Source organism: Lucilia cuprina, chromosome 5 (assembly GCF_022045245.1).
Source record: "Lucilia cuprina isolate Lc7/37 chromosome 5, ASM2204524v1, whole genome shotgun sequence".
Taxonomy (NCBI): domain Eukaryota; kingdom Metazoa; phylum Arthropoda; class Insecta; order Diptera; family Calliphoridae; genus Lucilia; species Lucilia cuprina.
The window spans coordinates 46,152,765-46,176,886 of record NC_060953.1 but is presented as its reverse complement, the minus strand read 5'-3'; the positions used below and the strand labels follow the sequence as shown (position 1 = coordinate 46,176,886).

Below are 24,122 nucleotides of genomic sequence, written 5' to 3'. Positions count from 1 at the left end.
GGTACTTTTTCGTTCTTCAAAAGGTACAAAAGGCTTTAAACACATCATGGTGAAGGGTATATAAGATTCGGCACAGCCGAATATAGAACTCTTACTTGTTTTATTTATGTTATCAAAAGTTTCTAAAACGAGTTTGTTATAAATAAACTATTTTGATATGCAAAATTTTAAAATCTCATTAGTCATTCGTCATTATTATATTCATTTTTAAAGTTGCTAATTCTGTAATATTTTAGAATAACAAACATTTGTTTGAATTTATTACATTTTCGTACAAATATCTTTGCAACATTAAATCATTTGTAATGGTTGTTTATAACTACCAGAACATGTCTAGTCATATATTTACTTAAAAAACTATAAAGTTGTAAAAAAATTTGTAAATGTATATATCCAAGACATTTATATTTCTATTGTTAACATCGAGTATAAAATATTGTTATCCAAGTAATTTTTCCTATTAGAAACACAAATTTTATTAAAAATACATGTCGCATTTATATAATTCTAAAGTCAAGCTGAAAAAGAGCCGAACTAGAAGAGAACTTGTACTGAACTAAAAGAGAACTAGAACTGAACTAGAACTAGAACTGAACTAGAACTGAACTAGAACTGAACTAGAACTGAACTAGAACTGAACTAGAACTGAACTAGAACTGAACTAGAACTGAACTAGAACTGAACTAGAACTGAACTAGAACTGAACTAGAACTGAACTAGAACTGAACTAGAACTGAACTAGAACTGAACTAGAACTGAACTAGAACTGAACTAGAACTGAACTAGAACTGAACTAGAACTGAACTAGAACTGAACTAGAACTGAACTAGAACTGAACTAGAACTAAACTAGAACTGAACTAGAACTGAACTAGAACTGAACTAGAACTGAACTAGAACTGAATTAAAACTGAAATAGAACTGAACTAGAACTGAATTAAACCTGAAATAGAACTAAACTAGAATTGAACTATAACTAAAACTTGATTATATTTATGCCAATGGATTTTTTTAAATATGATTACTGTGTCTATCTTTCCAAATATTAAATTTTTTCCCATACACATTCACTATTTACAGAACGAAGTTGCTGCCGCCTTAGCCGAAGCTAACATTCCAATTTTCGCCTGGCGTGGCGAAACTGAAGAGGATTTCTGGTGGTGCATTGATCGTTGTGTTAATGCCGAAAACTGGCAACCTAATATGATACTAGACGATGGTGGCGATGCCACACACTTAATGTTGAAAAAATATCCAACCATGTTTAAATTGGTTAAAGGTATTGTGGAGGAAAGTGTTACCGGTGTGCATCGCCTCTATCAGCTGTCGAAGGCGGGCAAACTAACCGTACCAGCTATGAATGTTAACGATTCGGTAACAAAAACTAAATTTGATAATCTTTATAGTTGCAAAGAGTCCATATTGGACAGTTTGAAACGTTCGACAGATGTGATGTTTGGTGGCAAACAGGTGGTTGTCTGTGGCTATGGTGATGTGGGCAAAGGTTGTGCTCAAGCTTTAAAGGGTCAAGGTTGTATTGTTTATATAACTGAAATAGATCCTATATGTGCTTTACAGGCCAGTATGGATGGTTTTCGGGTGGTGAAACTTAATGAGGTAATACGCAATGTTGACATTGTCGTCACTGCCACTGGCAATAAGAATGTAGTGGTGCGTGAGCATATGGATAAAATGAAAAATGGTTGTATTATTTGTAATATGGGCCATTCGAATACGGAAATCGATGTAAATAGTTTACGTACTCCGGATTTGACCTGGGAAAAGGTACGCTCCCAAGTTGATCATATTATATGGCCCGAAGGGAAATATATTATTTTATTGGCCGAGGGACGTTTGGTCAATCTTTCCTGTTCCAGTATACCATCATTTGCTGTGTCAATTACATCTGCCACCCAAGCTTTAGCTTTAATTGAACTCTTCAATGCACCTCCCGGACGCTATAAGTCCGATGTTTATTTGTTGCCCAAGAAAATGGATGAATATGTAGCCAGTTTACATTTACCCACATTCGATGCTCATTTAACCGAGTTAACCGATGAGCAGGCTAAATATATGGGTCTAAATAAGGCGGGTCCCTTTAAGCCCAATTATTATCGTTATTAAAACAACAGTTGGTAAAAGTGTAGTGATTAGAGGACGAAAGAAAAGAAAATAAAATGGTTAAGCACCGGCGCACAGGCTTATAAAAAGGGCACTTTTTAAACAAGAAAACAATAAAATAAACTATTTACCACTGCAGACGACACTAGACAATGAAAAAAATATATAACAAACAAATAAACTTCTACTACTACATACTGATTAAATCATGAACATGTAAGAATTTAATAATATTATTGTATTATTTCATAAAAACCAAACCAACCAACAAACAAACAAACAAACAGACAATGCAAAAAATAATGTTATTACAAAAATATTAGGTTTAAAAAATTTGATAAAAGAAAAACTAAATAATTAAACAAATTTAAATAACTATATGGCTTAAAAGAAAATTAACAAAGAAAAACACAAGGGAGAGATTTTTTCAAAAATTTCATAATGAGCTAAACTATGGAGTAGACTATATTATAGCCTAGATTCTAGAGTAGACTTTAGACTAGGTTATAGACTGGACTTTAGACCAGGTTAAAGACTAGACTATCAACTAGACTATAGACAATAGACTAGATTATAAGCTAGGCAATGGACTACGCTAAACTATAGACTAGATTGTTGACTAGACTGTAGCCTAGAGAATATACTACACTATTAACTGGACTATAGACTAAACTAGACAATATACTAGACTAATCTATAGTCTATACTATAGACTATACGGTAAACTCTACTGTAGACTAGTATAGACTAGAATATAGTCTACATTATAGACTAGCCTTAAGACTAAACTATAGTCTATACTCAAGGCTATAGAGTAGATTTTAGCTTAAAGTAATGAATATAGGCGAAACTATAGACTAGACTATATACGAGACTATAGATATAGACTAGACTTCAAACTAGACTATAGACTAGACTATTAGATTAGACTAAAGGCTAGTCTATAGACTAGACTATAGACTAGAATATAAACTAGAATATAGAACACCATAGACAAGTCTATTGACTAGACTATAGACTAAACTATAGACTAGACTATAAACTAGAATATAGACACCACAGGCGGGCTAGAGATATAGACTAGGCTAGAGACTAGACAATACACTAGACTTTAGACTAGACTATAGACTAGGTTAGACTGTAGACTAGATTAGACTATAGACTAGACTATAGACTAGACTATAGACTAGACTATAGACTAGACTATAGACTAGACTATAGACTAGACTATAGACTAGACTATAGACTAGACTAAAGACTAGACTATAGACTATACTATAGAATAGGCTATAGACTAGACTATAGACTAGACTGTAGACAAGACTATAGGCTAGACTATAGACTAGACTAGTCTTTAGAATAGGCTGTAGACTAGTCTATAGAATAGGCTATAGATTAGTCTATAGATTAGGCTATAGAATAGGCTATAGATTAGTCTATAGAATAGGCTATAGAAAAGTCTATAGACTAGTCTATAGAATAGGTTATAGACTAGTCTATAGAATAGGCTATAGACTAGTCTATAGAATAGGCTATAGACTAGTCTATAGAATAGGCTATAGACTTGTCTATAGTATAGGCTATAGACTAGTCTATAGAATAGGCTATAGACTAGTGTATAGAATAGGCTATAGACTAGTCTATAAACAGGCTACAAACTACACTTTTGATTGGACTATAGATTAATAGATTTTAAACTAGACTTTACATTAGATCTAGACATAATTAAAGTTTAGACTTTAGACTAGTCCCTAGCCTATGCTTCCACCTAAACTAGATTATAGGTTAAACAATAGACCAGACTACAAACTAGAATATAGACTGTAGAATAGATTATAGACTAGACAAGTCTATAAACTGGACTTAAAACTAGACTACAGTCCAGACTATAGAATATAAATATGGCTACAATATTTTACAAAATTTTAAACATCAGATTGTAAAATACTTTTTTTGTTTTAAAATTCTCTCTCCTTAAAAAATCTTAAACAAATAATAGAATTTAATAAAAAATTTCCAAATTTTCTCCATTTAAAATAATCAAAAATGCTGAAAAATAGTAAAAAAAAGTATATATCTTTTGTTGTTGTACTTAATATGTTAACAGGAATAACATACATTTTTTTGCCGCCTAAAGAATTTATATTTTTTACTTAATTTTTTTACCGCCAAGGTATTTTTTTGCACTATTTTGTTTTTAACAAAATAATAAGAATTATTCATATACATTTTTTATAAATATACATTTATAAATATTTTTTTGCAAATTATTTTTTTATATAAATTACCTATAATTTTTTCCACTTAAGCTTAAAAAGTTTTGCGCATTTATCAAATTAAATGTTTGTAAAAAAAATCCCTATAAAATGCTTTTAAAATCCCCTCCCACAATAATGTTTTGTTTGTTTTTCACTTTCTTTGTTTTCACATTCAATAGTTTATTAATAATTTGCCAAAATACTACTACTACTATTACATACTTATTTTAAATATAAAATATTCCATTTTAATTTAATTTTCTTTTTTTTAAAATAATTTGTTTTATCAAACAACAACAGCAACAACACACAAAATCATGTACTTAATTTTTAAAAAGAGATATGATGTTTATTATTGTAATTTTTATTTGTGTATGTATTTATTACATTACATATATACATTTAAATGTTTATTTATATAAAATAAAACATAAAACAAGAAAAACCAATAAAAAAAATAATTATGTTCTTGTTTATTAAGCTAAAAAAGAAAAAACAAATTTTAATGTTTAAGATTTATGAATGAAACACAACAGGAACTAAATGAAATGAAACAACAAACAATTACAACTACAACAGAACAGTATATACCTAATTTATGTATAAATAAAAAAAAACAAAAACAAAACAACAAAGTAAATTTACCAATAAAACAAAACAAATTGTTTATAAAAATTTAATAAGCGAAAGAAACGTTATTATTCAAAGGAAACCAAGAAACAATATATAGAAGTTGAGGAGAATGTAAACTAAGGGCGGGGTTTACTGATAAAGATAATCTACATTCTTTGGTTAAACCTAGTTTAATATATGTTTTGTGTTCTTCAGTAATCAGTAACCTTACTTGTTATCTTAGTTTAACTTTAGCCGGGTTTATCTGATAAAGATAATCTTCATTCGTTGGTTAAACCTGGTTTAATATATGTTTCGTGTTTTTCAGTAATCCGTAAAGTTCAACTAAGATAATAATATAAGTTTAAGGGCGAGTTTTTCTGATAAATATAATCTTCATTCTTTGGTTAAACCTGGTTTAATATATGTTTCGTGTTTTTCTGTTATCAGTAAAGATACTTATTATCTTAGTTTAACTGAGTGTAATTGGCCAATTAAACTCAAGTTAAAAGTGAGAAAACACAATTAACAAAAACAATAAAACAATGAATTCGGAAGAACAAAAACATAATATTTTAAGTAAATTGCAATTTTCTGATTTGTTTTATTTATTATTGCTTTAAATGTTTATTTAGCATTTTTGCAAAATTTTCCATTTTACAAAAGTATTGTTTGCAAAAAACAGCTGTTCATTGTTTATATTTTTGAGTGAAAAGTTGGCAATACTAACAAAGTTAACTCAGCTTAAATCTAAAACTGAAAAACACAATTATCGGTTAAAGTCCGCCTAAATTTGTTCCGAGTTTAATCTAACAGCAATTTAAGCCTAGTTTAACTGATGAGTAAGAAACCCGCCCTAAATAAGTGTTATTGGCCAATTAAACTCAAGTTATAAGTGAGAAATCACAATTAACAAAAACAATAAAACAATGATTTCGAAAGAACAAAAACTTTATATTTTAAGTAAATTGCAATTTTTTGACTTGTTTTGTTTTATTTATTATTGTTTTAAATGTTTATTAAACATTTTTCAAATTTATTTTATTTTACAAAAGTATTATTTGCAAAAAAACAGCTGTTCATTGTTTATGTTTTTAATTGAAAAGTTGGCAATACTAACAAAGTTAACTGATCTTAAATCCATAACTGAAAAACACAATCATCGGTTAATAAAATAATAAAAAGCCGAGTTTAATCTAAATGCATATTAACACCAGTTTAACTGATTAGTAAGAAACCCGCTCTACATAAGTTGTCATAAAAATACTTAAAAAAACATTTTAGATTGCAAAATTTACGAAAATATTTATCTTTACTGTGGGCTTGGTTGAAGCTTATAGTCTAATTTCTGCCAGGCCTGACGAGATCCAAGAAAATTTCTACAGGTGCATTGATCGTTGTGTAATTGCCAAAAACTGGAAATACAATATGATACTAAAAATGGTGTTGGATAAATAACCAAAAATGTTTAACTTTGTCAAGGGTATTGTGGAGCAGTGTATCCGACCGCACCAGCTGTGATTCGGTAACAAGGAATAAATAAATTATTTTTTTTATAATTTATACAAACTTTTTTAATAATTTCATCAAATCCGAAGTATATTTCATCGACCTACACCTAGGGAGGAATCGCACCTAAGAATTCTGGCCTAACAGACTAGAACAGTAACCATTTATTTTAATATTGATTAATTTTGAATCTCAGTTCCGGAACGACCCGATTTTCAATTCGCCAAAGAATATCAACTAATCAACACATGTATCAATCGGAAATTGTTTTCCCCAGATAAGAACTTACAGGCACAGCTAATCTATTACAACAACAACCAACCATTAACCTCTTGTAGAAAATTTTCGAAAAAACTTTGGAACATTTCTCTACTAGAAATTTTTCGAAAAATTCTAGGCCTTTACCTAATGGAAACTCAATTTTAACAAACTAGAACACTGCCTTTTGAAAACTTTCGAAAAATTACTTTTTTGTGTCTTAAAAATTTTAAATTTTCGAAAAATTCACTTTTTGAAAACATTTAAACAAATTTAGAATATTCTCTTTTAGCAAATTTTCCAAAAACATTTTTTTTTAATTTTCGAAAATTCTATTTTTTTAATTGAAAAAATCTTAAAAAAAAAAATTCTTTTTTCAAAAATTTTCAAACGAATTATGTATTTTTTTTAAGTTTAAAATTTTTTTTTTTAAAAATTCCCGAAAATTTTCATTTTTTAAAATGTTTTCAAACAATTTCTCTTTTTTAGAAAATTTACTAAAAATTATGCTTTTTTTTTAGAAATTTTTCGAAAAAATGTTCTTAAAATGTCGTTTTTTAGAAAAAATGTGTCTTAATATGAAATAAAATTTCCAAAAATTTTCTATTTAAGAAATTTAAAATTTTCAGTGAAATTCTTTGTTAGTATATTTCGATAATTTTTAGAAAGTTTCTTATTTTTACAAGAAATGTTCATCGAAATTGGACTAGATCGTTCGAACATATAATTATAGACATTATGTATTTTAAAGACTAGAATATATATTAGATTATAGCCAAGACTAAACTATACACTAGAACATAGACTGGATTATACACTAGGCTATTGACTAGATTGTACACTAGACTATAGGTTTGACTTATAGACTAATCTAATGATATGGCCATAAACTAAACGATGTAGTAGTTAAGATGTTATTCTTCAGTCTAGATTATATACTAGCTTTTATACTATAGACTACACTATACAAAATACTATAGACTAGTAGATTAAATACTATACTCTGGAGTAGCGTCTAGATTTTACTTCGGACTATGGTTTAGACGTGACTATTGTCTAGATTCTAGACTGTATAAAATACCTAAGAAATATTTCCTTCTTCTCATATTCCAAATTCTAAAGCATATCTTTAGGCGTATATTTCAAAATGCCTAATTAACGACATTAATGAAAAATAGCTGTTTCTGATTCGAAGGACCACAAAATGTTGATGTTTAGTGATTAATTATATATATATCTTCCATTACAGGAACCATAAAGTTAAAATTCGATTTGATAGGAATTCAGAAAGCATTAAGTTAAACTTAATTTGATAATTTTTATTAAAAAGAAAAAATTTATGATTACGAATAGAAAATTACTAAATGCAGAAATTTTACCCTTATTAACAAAAAAAAAAAAATTATTTTTAATTTAAATTGAAGCATTTTAAGTTTTATTTTTTTGTTTTTCTTTTATTTTAATTTTATTGTTTCTCTTAAATGTAAAATATCAAAAGAACTTAAGAAAAATAATTATAAATGGAAATTATTTTTATTTTTAGTTTATTGCGGATACACTGAGTTTTCTTAGTTTTTTTTTTCAAGATACTTTCTTAAATTGTTATAAATGTTTTCCTTTACGCCTAAACAGAGCGTAAATGCAGTCAAACAAACAAAAATACAATGTTTTTAATTATTTAGAAAATAACTTAAAATACTACATTTAGAAATGCTTTTATTAATTAATAAATTTTTTAAAGTTTAATAATTTTTTACTTTCGCTTTTAAGAATTACTAAATTTTTTTTGCTCTCTCTCATTTTTTTTCAATAAATTTAATTTGTCACAATTAACTGCAAAAAGGAAATAAAGGGGGTAAATTATAAAAAAAAATATTAAAATTATAAAAAAAATTTAATTTTAAAATTACTAAAACTCTTGTTTGCTTTAGTAGTATATCTAAATGGCCATATAAGGTTAAATAACCATTAAACGCCCGCGGGGTGTATTCAAGTTCGTTCTTCGTTTGCTTATTCCAAGAAATGGGGCTTTAAATGTTTCAACATACCAAAGGTACGAAAACGTTTAACCTTCATTACTTTCATAAGTTCATCATCACAAATGGCAAATTGTTTATTTTTCGGATCGTACAAGTTGCGTTCCTTAATAATGGCCCAGACTTTCTTGACAACTTCGTGGCGGGGCAAAGCTTCAGCACCCATAAGGGCGGATAATTCCGGCGACAAGTTGTAAGATCTGGTAAAACCGGTTGATTTACGACCTCCCGCTGGCTTCTCACCGGCTGCCTTCTTCTTTTTGGCGGCCGCCTTTTTCTTGGGCATTTCAAAGTCTGAATCCGAACCGGCATCTGATTCGGAGCCTGAGTCAGAAGCTGTTAAAGATTTGCGCTTCTTCTTGGGGGGTGCTGCTTTACGTTGTGTAGGTTGGGGTCGTTTCTTTGCCGGCTTCTTTTCTTCTTCACTGCTAGCCTCCTCTTCGGAAGCACTTTCGTCTTCATCTTTGTCATCCTCTTCGGATTCTTCGTCTTCTTGCTGATCATTTATGAAATCCATGACAATTTTGTCAAACTCCTTCTTGCGGCTGAGCAACGAACAGTCCAACTTTTTCTCCACTTGTTCACGTACTTTCTTGGCCGAGACCACCGATAAATCGGCTGTCTTTAAGACTGCATGGATTTCATTTTTTAACTCTTCCGTAGAAATGTCAGCCATTTTGTTTGTTTGACAATTTAATTTCAATTCAAAACTGGATAAAAGATGCTTTAGTTGGCGATTTTAGCGCAATATTTTCATTAATAATTTACCTGTTTTATATATTTATTATACTTGTATTTCACTGTTCGTTTTTTCCTAAATCACTGTGTGTTTTTTCACAAGCAGAGTAAACTTATTTTATTTTAGCAGAAGAGAAATGTGATGGAAGAAAAAAATTTCGGCGTCTATTCAGAGCCCTGCGCCGACAAATATTTAAGGCGGCGTCGGTTGACACTAAACAAAATCGGCGGCTGCTTTAAATTGACTGTAAGCCGGCTAAATTCTCAAATATTAAGCGGATTGTCAAAGATTTTAAACAAAAGCGGAATCCGAGAGATAAAAAAGTGGGATTTTTTGTATATAATTTATAAAGGTTGACGTACACAACACACGCTGAGGCGGCAACGTGTTTGACGCTTTTAAAACTTTTGCAAGTTACACACCACGCGTCATTTTGATCTTTTTTAAGACTATTACTGTTTTAAAAAACAGAATTTTATGTTATTGTATCTTTTTTTAATATTTTTCTTCCATTGTTGGAGAAGTGTATTTCATTTTAGTTTCTACACAAAATAAAATACATTTAACAAGTTACACACTGTTGTTTGAAACGCGTCTGCCGCGAGAAGTTCAGCAACTTTTAACTTTTGACGCGTCGAAAACTGATCAGGGGTGTATTTTATTTCGTGCAGAATAAAAACTAACTAAAATGATATAAATTTCACCAAAAATCACTGAAATATTTTAAAACAATAAACAAAATCTTAAATCGGTTGAACCAATTTTGCACAGTGTATTCCTGTATAGCTGGAAGAGGCTACTTTTTATTTTGAAATTTCAAATGGATGAGGAGCCACGCCCATATTAAGAAAATATTATTATATGGGATAATATAACAGTTAGAGTCTTCAAATTTTGTGGGAGCCACTTTAGAGTGAATATGAAATTAGGCGGACTAGCAGCAGAGGGCGTGGCACCTCCCATATAAATTTAATTCACAAATTCGTTTATCTTGAAAACTATTACAATAGAATCTTAAAATTTTGCACAAAGAACTTTAACATCCATGTAAACATTTTGGGTTATAAATTGGCGGAGGCTAGCGGTACCTTCCATACGAATTAATTACAAAAATTCGTTTACATGGGAAACTAATAGAACAAAATATTTCAAGAATAACAAATTTTTTATATAAAATCAAATAAAAATACAAATTTTTTTAAGAAAATGACATTTTTGTCTAAGCTTAATTTAAGTGTATTAAAAAATTAAGTTTTTGTTAAAAACTATAATACGAACTGATTCATATAGTGAAAACTAAAACTTCTTTAAAAGGTTTTTTTTTAATTTCCATTGTTAGTGATAAATCAAATTTTTGGATTTTCTTTAAAATGAACACGATTTATGGAAGAATTTAAATTAAAAAAAAACGTATATTTACTGAATTATCAAATATTGTCGAAAAGAATTACTTCTGTCAAAAAATATTGTTTAAGCTAAAAAAAGCTTTAAAAAATAAAATTTTTTAAAAATTTTCCAGTATTCCTCAAAAGTTTGGCATAAAAATTAATAAATTTCTGGTAAAATTTTTGCATTTTTTTACGTTTACTACTCACCACCAGATGTCACTTACATATACATATAAGCCAAGACACATTTGTATACATAAATAACAGTTTAAGAACCATTGCTTATGAACTGTCAAATACCATTTCTGACAAACACAAAACAAAATGTCAACAAATTAAGTTGGGAAAAGACGAATCTGCAAATTATAGTGTAATTATAGATAAAAATAAAAAATTCCGCGACGTCTGTGCATTAAATTGTAAAATTTATTTATTATTTATAAGAGAATTCAATAGAAAATGAAATTATATTGAAATGATAACGTTGAAATTGGATAATATGAAAAAATGTCTTAAAAACAAATGTCGCGAGTGTGTGAAAAAGTTTCCAGAAATTCTATAGAGAAGCTACAAGAAAAGAAAAAACGGAGTAGAACACACATAAAATATAGATAAAAAACCAAGAAATATTAAAAAAAAACGCAAAAAAATAAAGACAAATAAAAAGTAAGATTAGCTAGAAGTTAGTAAATGCAGTGCAGTGTTTCTTTCTTTAAACAAATTTCAGGCCACCAACAAAAGTTGAGCCATTTTGTGAATATAAAGATAAAACATAAAATTGTGACAAACAAAAGTTTATTTATTTATAAAAGTGTTTAAAGTGTAGAAAAGTGTTTTTTTTTGGAAAATATATGAATCTTCTCTAGTGGAAGCTGTTAGAAATTGTGGAAATTTTATTTTAAGTTAAGGTAAGTTTTAAAATAAAACCCAGGCAATAATTTGTCTGCTAGCTTTACCTTTCCCCGTCCAGGAAGTCTTGTGGCAGAAAAAAAAACGTATTGAAAACTTAAGACACCATTATGTTTTTGTTGCCTCTTTTGTCTGCTATTTGTATTTATGTTAGTAGATCACCCAGGCACCTAATACATTCAACCAATATACCTATCCATCTACGTTAAAGTATGAAAACATGTTGCGTTTTTTGTCTCCTCTCTAGATTTTGTTGATATGGACAGCTGCTGTCTGTCTCAACTTCTACTATACCAGCTGTGTGGCTGCAGTTGTTTTCGCCTGCTGCTGTCTTAACCAAGCTTTTTCTCCTCTCTTTTAATGGGTATTTTTATTTTCATATTTTCGCTTTTAAATCAATTCGTTTTTGCCTCTGCCTGCCATTTCGTAATTTATTCAACTTTTGTTTTTTAGTTTATATCTAGTCCCTCTGTCCGTTTGTCTAAGTAGCCACATTGTTGTTGTTGTTTTTCTTTTCTTTTATTTGTATATTGTACAACGCCTACACTCCTTTAGTTAGTTGTTTTTGATTCATTTTGTTTATAAATAAATCTTGTTTTATTGTTTTTAGTGTAAAAATGTTTTTGTTTTAGGGCTTTGCTAAAACTTGTTTTTTTATTCATTGTTTCAATTTTATTTTAATCTATCGAACGTTTTTTATCATCATTCTTCATTAAACCGGAACTTTGGCAGCATGTTTTTTTTTGTATTTTTTTTGCTTTTTTTGTTGTTGTTTCTTTGTTTGCCGGCGAAACGCCCTAAATTCCAATTTGATTCTCTTCGTTTTGGGCGTTTGTGTGCATTTATGCGTTGAATGTATGTATGTGAGTGTGTTTGAGTGATTGTTTGGTTTTATGTTTTTATCTTCATATTCGTATTGTCCTTTTTGTTGTTATTGTTATACCCTACACCGCTATAGTGGGGAAGGTTTTATGCGTTTGTGCTGATGTGTGTAACATCGAAAAATATTGGTCATACACCTTAAAGTTTACCAATCTGCTTAGATTTACTTTCTAAGTCGATTTAGCTACGTCCGTTCGTCTGCCTGTGTGTCCATGAAAAGCTTTTTGCACGCTACAAATCACAATTTTTAAAATAATTTAATGAAGTTTGCCACATACTCTTCTTTTCTTCCAAGGACAAGGATACTATTGAAAATGTTTGAAATCTGACCATATCGTTTCACTTAGCCCTCATACAACCGTGTCCCCTGAATAAGGCTTTGAGCTCATAATGTTCTATTATGTCTTGTAGAAAATCACTTTTTTTTGTCAACAATAAGAAAAAATATTACGGAATTAATTAAAAAAATAATCCACATTTTTAACAAACTGGTGTAGGGTATTTTATAGCCGGTCATGCCCCGCTATATATTTATACTTGTTTATTGAGTAAATGTTTCAGTGTTGCCAACACATTTTATTTTTGCATAGATTGTAATGGCAAGCAATAAATCATTACAGTTATTTGAAAGAATTAATTGTTTATCTTTACTTTTGGTGAAAATTCAAGTTTTAAAATAAGAATATATAATAATAGTGAAATATGAATTTTTAAATGATAATTTAAATTTCACTTCGAATTTCGAGTGAAATAAGGATTTTGCTTGGAATTTTGTAATTTTAGTGAAATTAGGTGAAATTTTAACTGAACTTCGAATTTTTGAGTAAAATTAGAATTTTTGGTGAAATTTTGTAATTTAAGTGAAATTGGGTGAAATTTAAACTGAACTTTGAGTGAATTTAAGATTTTTAGTGAAATTATGTAATTATAATGAAATTGAGCAAAAATTTAAATTTCATTTCAAATTTTGAGTGAAATTAGGATTTCTAGTGAAATTATGTAATTTTATTGAAATATAACTTTTTAGTGAATATTACGATTTTTAGTAAATATTTGGATTTAGAGCGAAAATTAAGATTTGAAGCGATATCCAGTTATCAGCTTGAAGTTATCAGCTTAACAACAGCTGAATCTACCGAAAATTCTTCCGCATGTAGAAACTTTCCACCGCCACCATAGAACGGTGCAAATAATGGTCTTAAGAATTAGTGCAGTATTCAAAACTTTAAAATATTACATTAACATAACGTCGGGAACAACGTAATGGACGCTTTCCCACGACAATCGATTCCTCGTACCAGAACGACTCGGTATACACTAAACAACAACCAAGAATTGTCAACCTGTCCAGCTGCTCCAACAACAACAGAAATATAAGGGAAAACCCTTAAAAGTCTATATTTGATATATAAACTAGATGTTTAATGAAGTAAATGGGAAGTCTGAAATTGTAAGCTGAGTTTATGATTCTTTTTATGATTCATAGGGAATTTCCGAATCTCCTCATTCCTTAAAACTGTCCCAGCAACGATGTTCAAACGATAGTCGTTAAATTATCGATGATACGGTGAAAAGAGTATTTAATTAGAGATTTATGGATGCTTGGGCTGTGGCGTTCTATAATGTTGTGATTTGTCACAATAACGGACCTAAGAAAAGTTTAGACTGACTATTTTAATGTTTTATCTGTCGAAAATATCTCCCCACCGGTACATCTTGGTGTTATTGCAATCCCGGAGAAAATTGGAAATGTGTCATTTTACTCCTCGGATATTCCATGAGTTGATTTGACATGGGGTCGAACCAGAGAACCACATATTTGGTGATTCTCTGGTTATCGAGTTTCTTACGTGATCCACGTAGTGTTGGTGGTTTAAACCCACATTCAAAGAAAGCTCTGCTCATACCAGATTTACCACAGTGTATAAGTACAAAGTTTCTGTGAGTAAGACCAAAGTCTTTTGCTTATTTGATGGAATCGTACATCGGTATACCTGTTACGTTACTGGGTGCTATTGCCGACTCAATAGAGTCATTCTCATATGTCTGGTTGTAAATTAAATTGATGTTGTCTGGTTGTAAATGAAACAGTTTTTTTTTACATATCGGAATTTAAACAACGAAGCACTTATATCAGCGATTAGATAGCTCTAGTACTTGAAAAAAGTGCACGTATACTGGATCGGAAATATACGTAAATTGCTAAGCTGCACATGGCATGGGTTTCCGTAATTCATTTCGGCATTCATTTGTCTGGTCCTAGCAAAGTAGCTTATTTGGCGAGGTATTATCGCATACGCATGTATACACTGACATGTAGGATCTGTGGACCATTAATTCCAATGGCAAAAAGTTATTTACTACAAGCCCGAAAGCACGTTCAAGATACTAAGTTAAAGTGTATATAGTCTTGGAGATTATTCAGTGGTTCCAATGTTGAAATATCACTGGGGTATGTGGATATTCTCCGCAATATAAAGGCAAATAAGAAATTTAAAAGGAGTTACCCCCGAATGACTCTTTTATATTTCCATATTATTATTTCAAAAAGTCACCGACCGAATTGATATATCCTGAGTTCGGCTGTCCTTACGATTCTAGGAGTTCTTGGAGTGACAGTCTATATAACGTTTATATGGATACCCAGGCATAACAAGTATCAGCTAATGATTTTGCAAGGACTGGTGTAATGAGACAGGGATGATGAAATCGTCCTTCTTACTTGCATATAACTGAGAATTCATCTTAGGTGATTTAGATTTCGGGAGTTACTTGGCGTCTATATTATGCGCTAGGTAGAGCTTGCTTATAAGCTGCCATTGTAAACAGGTGATAATGCTTTTATCAGTAATGACAGAACTCTGTGACGTAGACCAGCTAGATGACTATGTCTTTAATATAACTAACAACTGCCGAAGCTGTCATAATGAAGTGGAACTTAAGCCAGTATCACAGTGTCTTATCTTTAAATGTCTGACATTTACCAAAAAAGAGCATCTTCGGTTTGGGGATAGGAGGTATTGATGAGCTATCTTTTCTTTGCTTTACGTAAAATGAAGTTATCCGGGATAAATCTTATAATCAAATTTTGGAAACCGGGTATATAAACAGCAAGTAATACTCAGTTTACTATCTAATAAATTACTGTGTAACATTTACCGAAGAAAGGGCTGATTCGTTTTGGGGAAGTATGGAAGAGCTATCCATTGCTTCAGATAAGATGGTGCTGTCTGGGATTAATCTTAAGTAGCGAGTAATACTCAGCACAAACTCCTGCGATCAACAGGATAACATAATGGGATCAGTAGTTAAATGTACATAAATGAACTGTTCATGGAATACGCAATTAGATTGAGCCAAGTGATTGCCCTTCTAACCTAAGCGAAGTTAACATTGTCATTCACAGGACATGCAGCTCTAAGCATCAGACAACTCCAAACATTATGAATTCTAATGAATATATGGCAAGAGGCTGTAGATCCTGACAGTCAATTTGAGGCGATTTGTTAAGAAAGAAAGTTGAGTTTTTACTAGTGTTCCCTTTTGTTTTCTGAAATGTTATTAGACCCCTAGAGTATAAAATTTTATATATAAAAAAAAAACATTCCCAAGAGGATCACAAAATTCATTTTTCATTCAAAGTGAATCACACAGCATTTATATAATAAATACTATGAAATTTATTACAATAGCAGCAAAAATAAATAATAATTATTATTTGGCAACTTAAAAATAAATAAATTTAACAAAAAAATAAATAAATATTTTTAAAAACATAACCAATGAATCAAAATTTAAATACGTTAATACATAAATAAGCTAATTTAGTTTCTTATTTTTTTTTCTTTTTTCATTAAACCAAAAACAAGAAAATTAAGACTCATACAAGTACAATGAATCATAAACGATTTAAAATTGTTTGGTATTTTCTTTGGGATATCCAACAATCGACCAACTGAGCGAAATAATAAATGAAAGTCCAAACGATCGATCTCAACTGGCAACAACCTGACAAGAAACAATATGGCAACTTGTTTTGTTTTTTTTTCTACTTATCATACTGACATAATTTTTTCTTTGCTAAATACTTAGGCGAGAGTGTATGATCCTCTATATATATTCAAGTCATTCAATCAATTTATTTAGTCTTTTTGACAATAGAAAACGTCAATAGAAGAATTTTTAGGTTTGTATGTACATATGTTTTTATTGTATTTGTTTTTGTTTTAAAGTAGGACAATAATTTGTGAATAATGGACGGACGTCATTCATTTGTTCACATTTATTGGTTGGGATTAATGAGCTACTAAATTGTTTCTAATTGAAAAAAGAAAATATTTTGCATGCAAAATGAAAGTATGTATACTTTCAGCCGATTTTTTTTTATTCTTGCTTTAATCTTGATGGCTTCTGTACTGCAGTTTTGTTTTTGGGCTAAATAATAGCAACAATAAAAGATAAAAGAATTTTTGGCTAAAAGCCTAGTACGGAGACAAAATGATCAAACAAAAGTTAATACAATGTTTGTAGACAGAGTTATAAAGGTATTTATTCTTTATAATTTAAGTTGCTAAGTCGTTGTGTTAAATTGAGAGAGATTTATTCAAAGTTTTATTGCGATACCATCTTTTTTTATTAGAGAGTATTTAGGGCCAAAGGCATGATTATAGTACCCATTTGAAATCACTGAATATGTTGCAAACTTGATAGTTTTGATTCATTAGAATCCAAAGAATTTCGACAGTTCTTCTTAAACTTCTGTCTTAGTTTAACTTTGATTGTATTACTGAGTAACTGATATATCCATCTCTATCAAAGATTTATCTGCGAATAAGCTAATACCAAACAAAGAGCAAACTTAGAATTAGTGAAATATTTTGCAGGCCGAGATATCATTCGAAAACAAGAATAAAGGTCAAACTTCAAAAGAACAATTTGGAACTAAAGAAGTAAGAGTTTTATATTTGGATGTGCCAAATCTTATTACCCTTTTCCATGATGTGTTACAAAAACTTAGAATTAGTGAAATATTTTAAAGGCCGAGATATCAGCCGAAAACAAGGGTCGAAAGTCGATTTACAAGGGTAAATCGACTTTCGAATAATCGAACAACTTTTTGTCGAAAAACGTCGAAAATTCGAAGTTGACTATTTTGTTCCAAAAAAGTCGAAAAAAGTCAAAAATAGTCAAACAGCTGAAAATTGAAAAAAGTCGGAAAAAGTCGAAAATCGTCGACAAGTCTGAAATGGTCGAATAGTCGAAAATAGGCAAAAAATCTGTTATTGTCGAAAAGTCGAAAAAAGTCGAAAAGTTGAAAAAAAGTCGAAAATAGTCGAAAAATGTCATAAATAGTCGAAAAAAGTAATAATAGTCGAAAAAAAGTCTGAAAGTCGGAAAAAATCGAATATAGTCGAAAAGTCGAAAGAAGTCATAAATAGTCGAAAAACTTGGAAAGTCGAAAATGGTCGGAAAGTCGAAAAAAGTGGAAAAGTCGACTATTTACAAAATACTAAAAGTCGACTTTAAACTTACTGAAAATAGTCGAAAAATCAACTTTTACCTAAATGCAAAAAGTCGACTTTTCGTTTCAACTATAGAACCCTTGTAATGATCAGACTTGAAAAGAACAATTCGGAACTACAAAAAGAGTTGGCATAATTTCTATAGTATTGTCCATTTAAAGAGAAACATCTAAATATTTCAGCTGCGGAATTATGCATTTGTAGCTACGCTCAAGACGCCAGACTATAAATTCGGAACTTAACTAGAGGTCAAGAAGTAGAAATTACATTCTTTGTTTCAATTGGATTCCAATAATTATATATTATATGCATGATGGCAAAGTCAATAAAGTCTGCATATACTTGCCCTAGATCTGCGAAAGGCAAAAGCAAAAGATTTGCGGAACCGTTGTTTCATGTTGGACATGTTTTCATATAATAAACAATCATTCATTCTATTAGATTAAAGAGCTCTTTCTATAATCCGTTAGATCAGTGAGTGTTGGATATCAGAAATCCCTAAAAATGCTATAGATATTCAATGACTTTAGTATATCTCTTGATTTGTGGTTGCCTCAACCATTTTAGTGGATATTCTGTGAATAGCGGTAGCAATGAAATGTGGATCAGAGATACAAGTCAAATGCAAAATGATCGGCGGCGGCGTAACCATTTTAGGTCGGCGGCGGCGGCTAAATTGTCGGTTCAATTTAACACTTTCTTCGAAATTGACCTTATAAGCGTTTATATATTGAAAAATCTCTGTATAATAGTCTGTTATATAGATACCTGTCTCTATATAAGTTTTTTCTACAGAAAAATTAAAATTTATAGTAGTTTTCACAATTTTAATATTAGCACAATATTGTGTGGCAACACTTTTCAATTTGTAATAATAATTTAAAATAGTGGCAACTCCGTTCAAATTGGTGAATTTATTTTCCGAAATACATGTGTGATTCCAATCTTTGTTTAAGCCGGCTTAGCTTTTGAGCCGAAAGAAGACGGCGGCGGCGCGGTTTCAAAAATATTACCGGCGGCCAGCCGCTGCCGATTTGAGCCGTTTCGGCTTGTCCCTTTGCATCATCGCATATCCTTTCATAGTCTAGTATATTACAGTCCCATATACTGATAAAGACCCGATTTTGCAATGCCCCGTAAATATACCTGTCAATAGGAAAAGGAAATTCGGCGAATACATTAGCTCATTTTTAGTCCCGGCAGATTAAAGGTGCTGGTAGTTTCACTTTTCCCCGGGATTTCAACACCTTTCATTAAGGTAACATGTCCCTAGGGGAATCATCTGAGTCAAGGTGGGAACTAACAAATCTAATCCAACTGTGTTTTTTTCACTAGATTTGATTCCTTTATCCAACTGCCTTCGCCATTAGGCCAATATCGTGTATAGGTTAACAAAGAAGGGAGGAACAATAGCGCGTGCTGCTGTTTCACAGCCCGGTACTAGTGTCTAGGTACTATAAAAACTATGATGATGTAGTAGAGTCGTCTCTCAGTCGTACTAGCGTGGGTGAATGATTTGTATTCGTGATGTGGCAAACAGTGTGGTATGCTGATGGTGCTATGCATGTTGTTGGCATGAGGTGGCAAATCATTTCGTAGTTTTCACTTGTTGTTTTTGCTTTTGTTCTCATATTCTCGTTTCTTAATTTTTTTGGCTGTTGCTAAATATTGGCTAAAATATTTATGTATTTTTTTGTTGGGTTTCGGTATTTTTCGGTTGTTATTTTTCATACTCGCCACCATCCATAACCATTTTCTTGTAGAAATAAAAATTTTCATTTCTTGGTCTGCGAACATTTGCTGTTTAACGTTTTGTTTTTGGGTTTTTGGTGTGTATTTAATTGTTTGTATTTTCTTTATTAATGCAGCAATAAAACTGATGAGGTGATGGTCATTGCAAAGCTTGCTGTTGTGGTGCTGGTGGCACAGCAACAACATCCCAACAATAACAAAAACAACGTAGTTTCGGCAACAAGAACGCTATATAGCAACAGGCTTAAGGAACAACAACAACAACATTGCCATCAAATTCATAATGAAATGAAAAATTAAGAATGAAAGATAGAAAAAATATTACCTGAACGAAATGAAATTTGTTGTGACGATAAACAAAAACAAATTAATTGCAAATTTTGTTATTGAACGATATGTGTATTTTCCTTATGGGTTTAGGTTGTAATTGTAGGAGGTTAGGCGGAAAAGTTCTTTAGTATGAAATCGTCCACTCTTATAGTAATTTTGGGAAGATTGATGCAAAACTGAACTAAAATTGAACTAGAACTGAACTAGAACTGAATTAGAACTGAACTAGAACTGAACTAGAACTGAACTAGAACTGAACTAGAACTGAACCAGAACTGAACTAGAACTGAACTAGAACTGAACTAGAACTGAACTAGAACTGAACTAGAACTGAACTAGAACTGAACTAGAACTGAACTAGAACTGAACTAGAACTGAACTAGAACTGAACTAGAACTGAACTAGAACTGAACTAGAACTGAACTAGAACTTGGCCACCGTTTATAATTCCTCAAAGCAATTAAATTTATATTTATTTTTTTTAGGTTGCTAAATAATCTATATTTATGGACTTTAAATATTTTGTATATGTCTCGTATCTTTTAGCTTTAATTTAAGTCAAATTTCTTATAAACATCATAAAAATTGAGATGAATACATGACTATAAAATGGCAAATTTTCAAATTTTTGGCACATTTGTTGCACATTATTTGTTGGTGATTTTTTTTGTTCTTTCAGATGTTACACCCGCTGTTTATTTTTTGTTTTTTTTTTTCGTTTCGATGGCATTTGTTACATTTAGTTCAGTGGTGGGGGTTACTTTGAGATCACATTAGCAACAACAATAATAACATCATCATCTTGAAATTATTATTATTATTTTTCAACAACGAAAAATTAATTACCACTGCAAGTGTCTCAATTTAGTAAATTCTTTTACAAAAATATTAAAATAATGTCATAAGTGGGTGTTGTGTCGGTTCTTATTTGTTGATCTGCTTTTGGACTTGGGCTGACTGTTTGTTTGTTTGCTTGCTGTTTTTTAAGAGATTAATGAAAAAAAATTCTATGCTTTTTGTGGGATTTACTTTTGCATGACTTTCTTAGTCATTTAAATGTTAGTTTTAGTTTCTTTAACGAAAGTTGTTTTTAATAGAATTTTATTTAAATTAATTAATAAACAAACATGAATGTGTTTTTAGAAATATTTATAGATATTTTACCAAATTGCTTGTTGTGTTGATTAGAAAACAAATAAAATTTGTCAAATATTTTTGTGAAAATTGTAATTAAATGCTACTTGTTTTGAAAATTTTTAGAATTGAAAAAATATAGAAATTATATATATTTTTTAAATTAAATTTACAGAAATAAACTCGAAGCTGTAGTCGTCAGATAGCAGGCTGTAGTGTAGATACTGTAGTTGCTGTAGTCTAGAGTATATTTCGTCGTGTTTTCTTGGAAACTAAAATCACTGTAACGATGACGATTTGTGACATTTAATTTAAACAATTTAATATTATTTTACTTGGACAATTACATTTGTTTATTTCAATAATATTTACAAAACTAGAATGTTGAGCTCATTATATTTATTACAATTTTTCAATATTTTCCACAACCCACACTGGGTTTATTTTCCAATTTAACCGATTTTTTGTTTTATATTATTTAAATGTGTTTGCTCCCAATGGTATTTTTGTTGAAATTTTCATTTTGTTTATTTTTTATTTGTTTCGTCATTAAATAAAGAAAAAATAATAAATAACTATAAAATCATGATAAAATAAAACTTTTTTTCATGTTAACACTGCAGTGCTAGTGTTGAAGTTAAGGCGGCCGGAGAGACAGACAGACAGACAAATTTTCAAATAGTAAAGGAAAAAAAGTAAAAGAAAAAATATAAAATAAATTTAAACATATGTTTAAGCAGATATTTGAAAGAATTCAAAGTTTTTGTAGATATAGCAATGAAATAGAAAGAATCGGTGTTTTGGAGATTTCTCTAAGATCATTTATAAAAGTTTTTTTTTGCAAAAAACAGCTGTTTATTGTTTATGTTTTTGAGTGAAAAGTTGGCAATACTAACAAAGTTAACTGAACGTAAAACCATAACGGAAAACACAATCATCAGTTAAAGTTTGCCTAAATTTGTTTCGAGTTAAGCCTAGTTTAACTGAGTAGAAAGAAACCCGCCCTTAGTAGCTGAATAATGATTCAATCAATATTTTTAGATCTGGATAAATGAAGCATTCTTGCTTCTCTCTTGTATAGCTTTAAGGGAACTTAGTATAAAGAGAAATACAGTGATCATAGCTTTTGTCTATATAATAAAGTCGTCTTCATTCAGGGACTATATATAAAACAAAGTTGCATTAAATTTAAGACTAAAGTAAAAATAATCTAATATATAGTCTTCAGATCATAGCTTCTATAGTCAGACTATTATCGTCGCTACAGTTTTGATAATAAAGTCATTTAAAACATCAGTCCCCAGTCGATATAGTAGACATACTAATGATCTAATGTTTAGAGACTTTTGTCGATATGATCTATAAAATACGTCGTTTTAGTTTAGAAAATATAGTCTGTATTGTTCATGCACAGTAGTTGCCCATAGTCCCCAGAGATTATAATCCCTAATTCTAGAAAATATAGTCGCTATAGTCTAGATGATGTAAAAGCAAATTTTATTAGTAATATTTTAGTCGCCATAGTCTAGAAATTATAGTCACATAGTCGAAAAAGGCTATATAGTCAATAAAGTTTTTGACTACATTCGATATAGACTATAGAGTAGAGGCCAAATTTGAGAGATTTTAGTCTCCATAGACTAGATACTGTAGTTTATATAGTCTGGAATCGATAGACGTCGCAATTGCGTGGATATTGTAGTCTCAAGAGACTGGAGACTATAGTAGCTATAATATGGATAGTCGGCATTGATTTTAGATTACATTCTATATAGACTACAGAGTAGAGGCCAAATTTTAGAGATTTTAGTCGCCATAGTCTAGAAACTCTAGTCAATATAGTCTGGAATTGATAGTCGTCGCAATTGTCTGGAGAGTGTAGTCTCAAGAGACTGGATTGTCTAGAAGTTTTAGTCGTGATAGTCTACAGAATATTGTTACTACAGACCATTGCCCTTTTTTCTGCCCGATATAGTCTGGATACTATTGCGCTCAAGAGTCAAGAGCCTATAAACTATATTATGTAAAGGCTAGATCAGTTATAGTCTGTATAACGGATTCGCCAATGTCTGGAGTCTATAGTTGCTGTTGTATGTAGACTTAAGTCGCTATAATCTAAAGACTAAAGTCCCTATAATTAAGGGATTTTAGTCGAGAGACTATAGTTCCAATAGTCAAGTCGGCATCGATTAGAGACTATAGTTCTATATAGACAAGTCGGTAGTGTCTAGAGGCTATAGGTGGGATAGTCTGGAGAATATTGCTGCTACTTTCTATAGACAAATGCTGATTTAATATGGCGACTATAATAGCTACTACATAGAGACTTTAGCCGCTATAGTCTGGTTGTATAGTCGCTCAAGTCAAGAAATTTTAATCGATGTTATACGGAAACTATAGAAGTTGTAGTCTACAAAACTGATTCGCTAATGTCTTGCGACTATAATTGCTTCTATTTAGAGACTTTAGCTGCTATAGTATAGTTGCTATAGTCACTCAAGTCAAGCGACTATAATCGATATTATGAGGAGACTATAGAAGTTATAGTCTGGTTGCTATAGTAACTCAAGTCAAGCGACTATTATCGATATTATGAGGAGAAGTTATATTCTACAAAACAGAAACAAGAGACTAACGTTCCTGTAGTTATGTCCCTGTAGTCAAGAGTCCATA

At 30.6% G+C, this 24,122-nt stretch overlaps 2 protein-coding genes across 2 annotated transcripts in view; one reads left to right on the top strand and one right to left on the bottom strand.

The window, feature by feature from the left end:
• LOC111689541 (adenosylhomocysteinase-like 1) overlaps positions 1-2,388 on the top strand; it is an 8,422-nt gene extending 6,034 nt beyond the window's left edge. Inside the window, exon 2 of the mRNA XM_023452008.2 lies at positions 1,080-2,388. Coding sequence (XP_023307776.1) covers positions 1,080-2,123 — 1,044 coding nt within the window. The 3' untranslated portion in view covers positions 2,124-2,388. The remainder of the gene's footprint in view (positions 1-1,079) is intronic.
• Positions 2,389-8,567: 6,179 nt separating this feature from the next.
• On the bottom strand, positions 8,568-9,722 carry LOC111689717 (upstream activation factor subunit spp27). Its single transcript, XM_046952854.1, has 2 exons — positions 9,562-9,722; positions 8,568-9,503 (listed from the first exon to the last, which is right to left on the bottom strand). The coding sequence occupies exon 2, from the start codon at positions 9,467-9,469 to the stop codon at positions 8,768-8,770; it is 702 nt and encodes a 233-aa protein (XP_046808810.1). The 5' UTR covers positions 9,470-9,503; positions 9,562-9,722; the 3' UTR covers positions 8,568-8,767.
• Between the last annotated feature and the right edge of the window lie 14,400 nt (positions 9,723-24,122).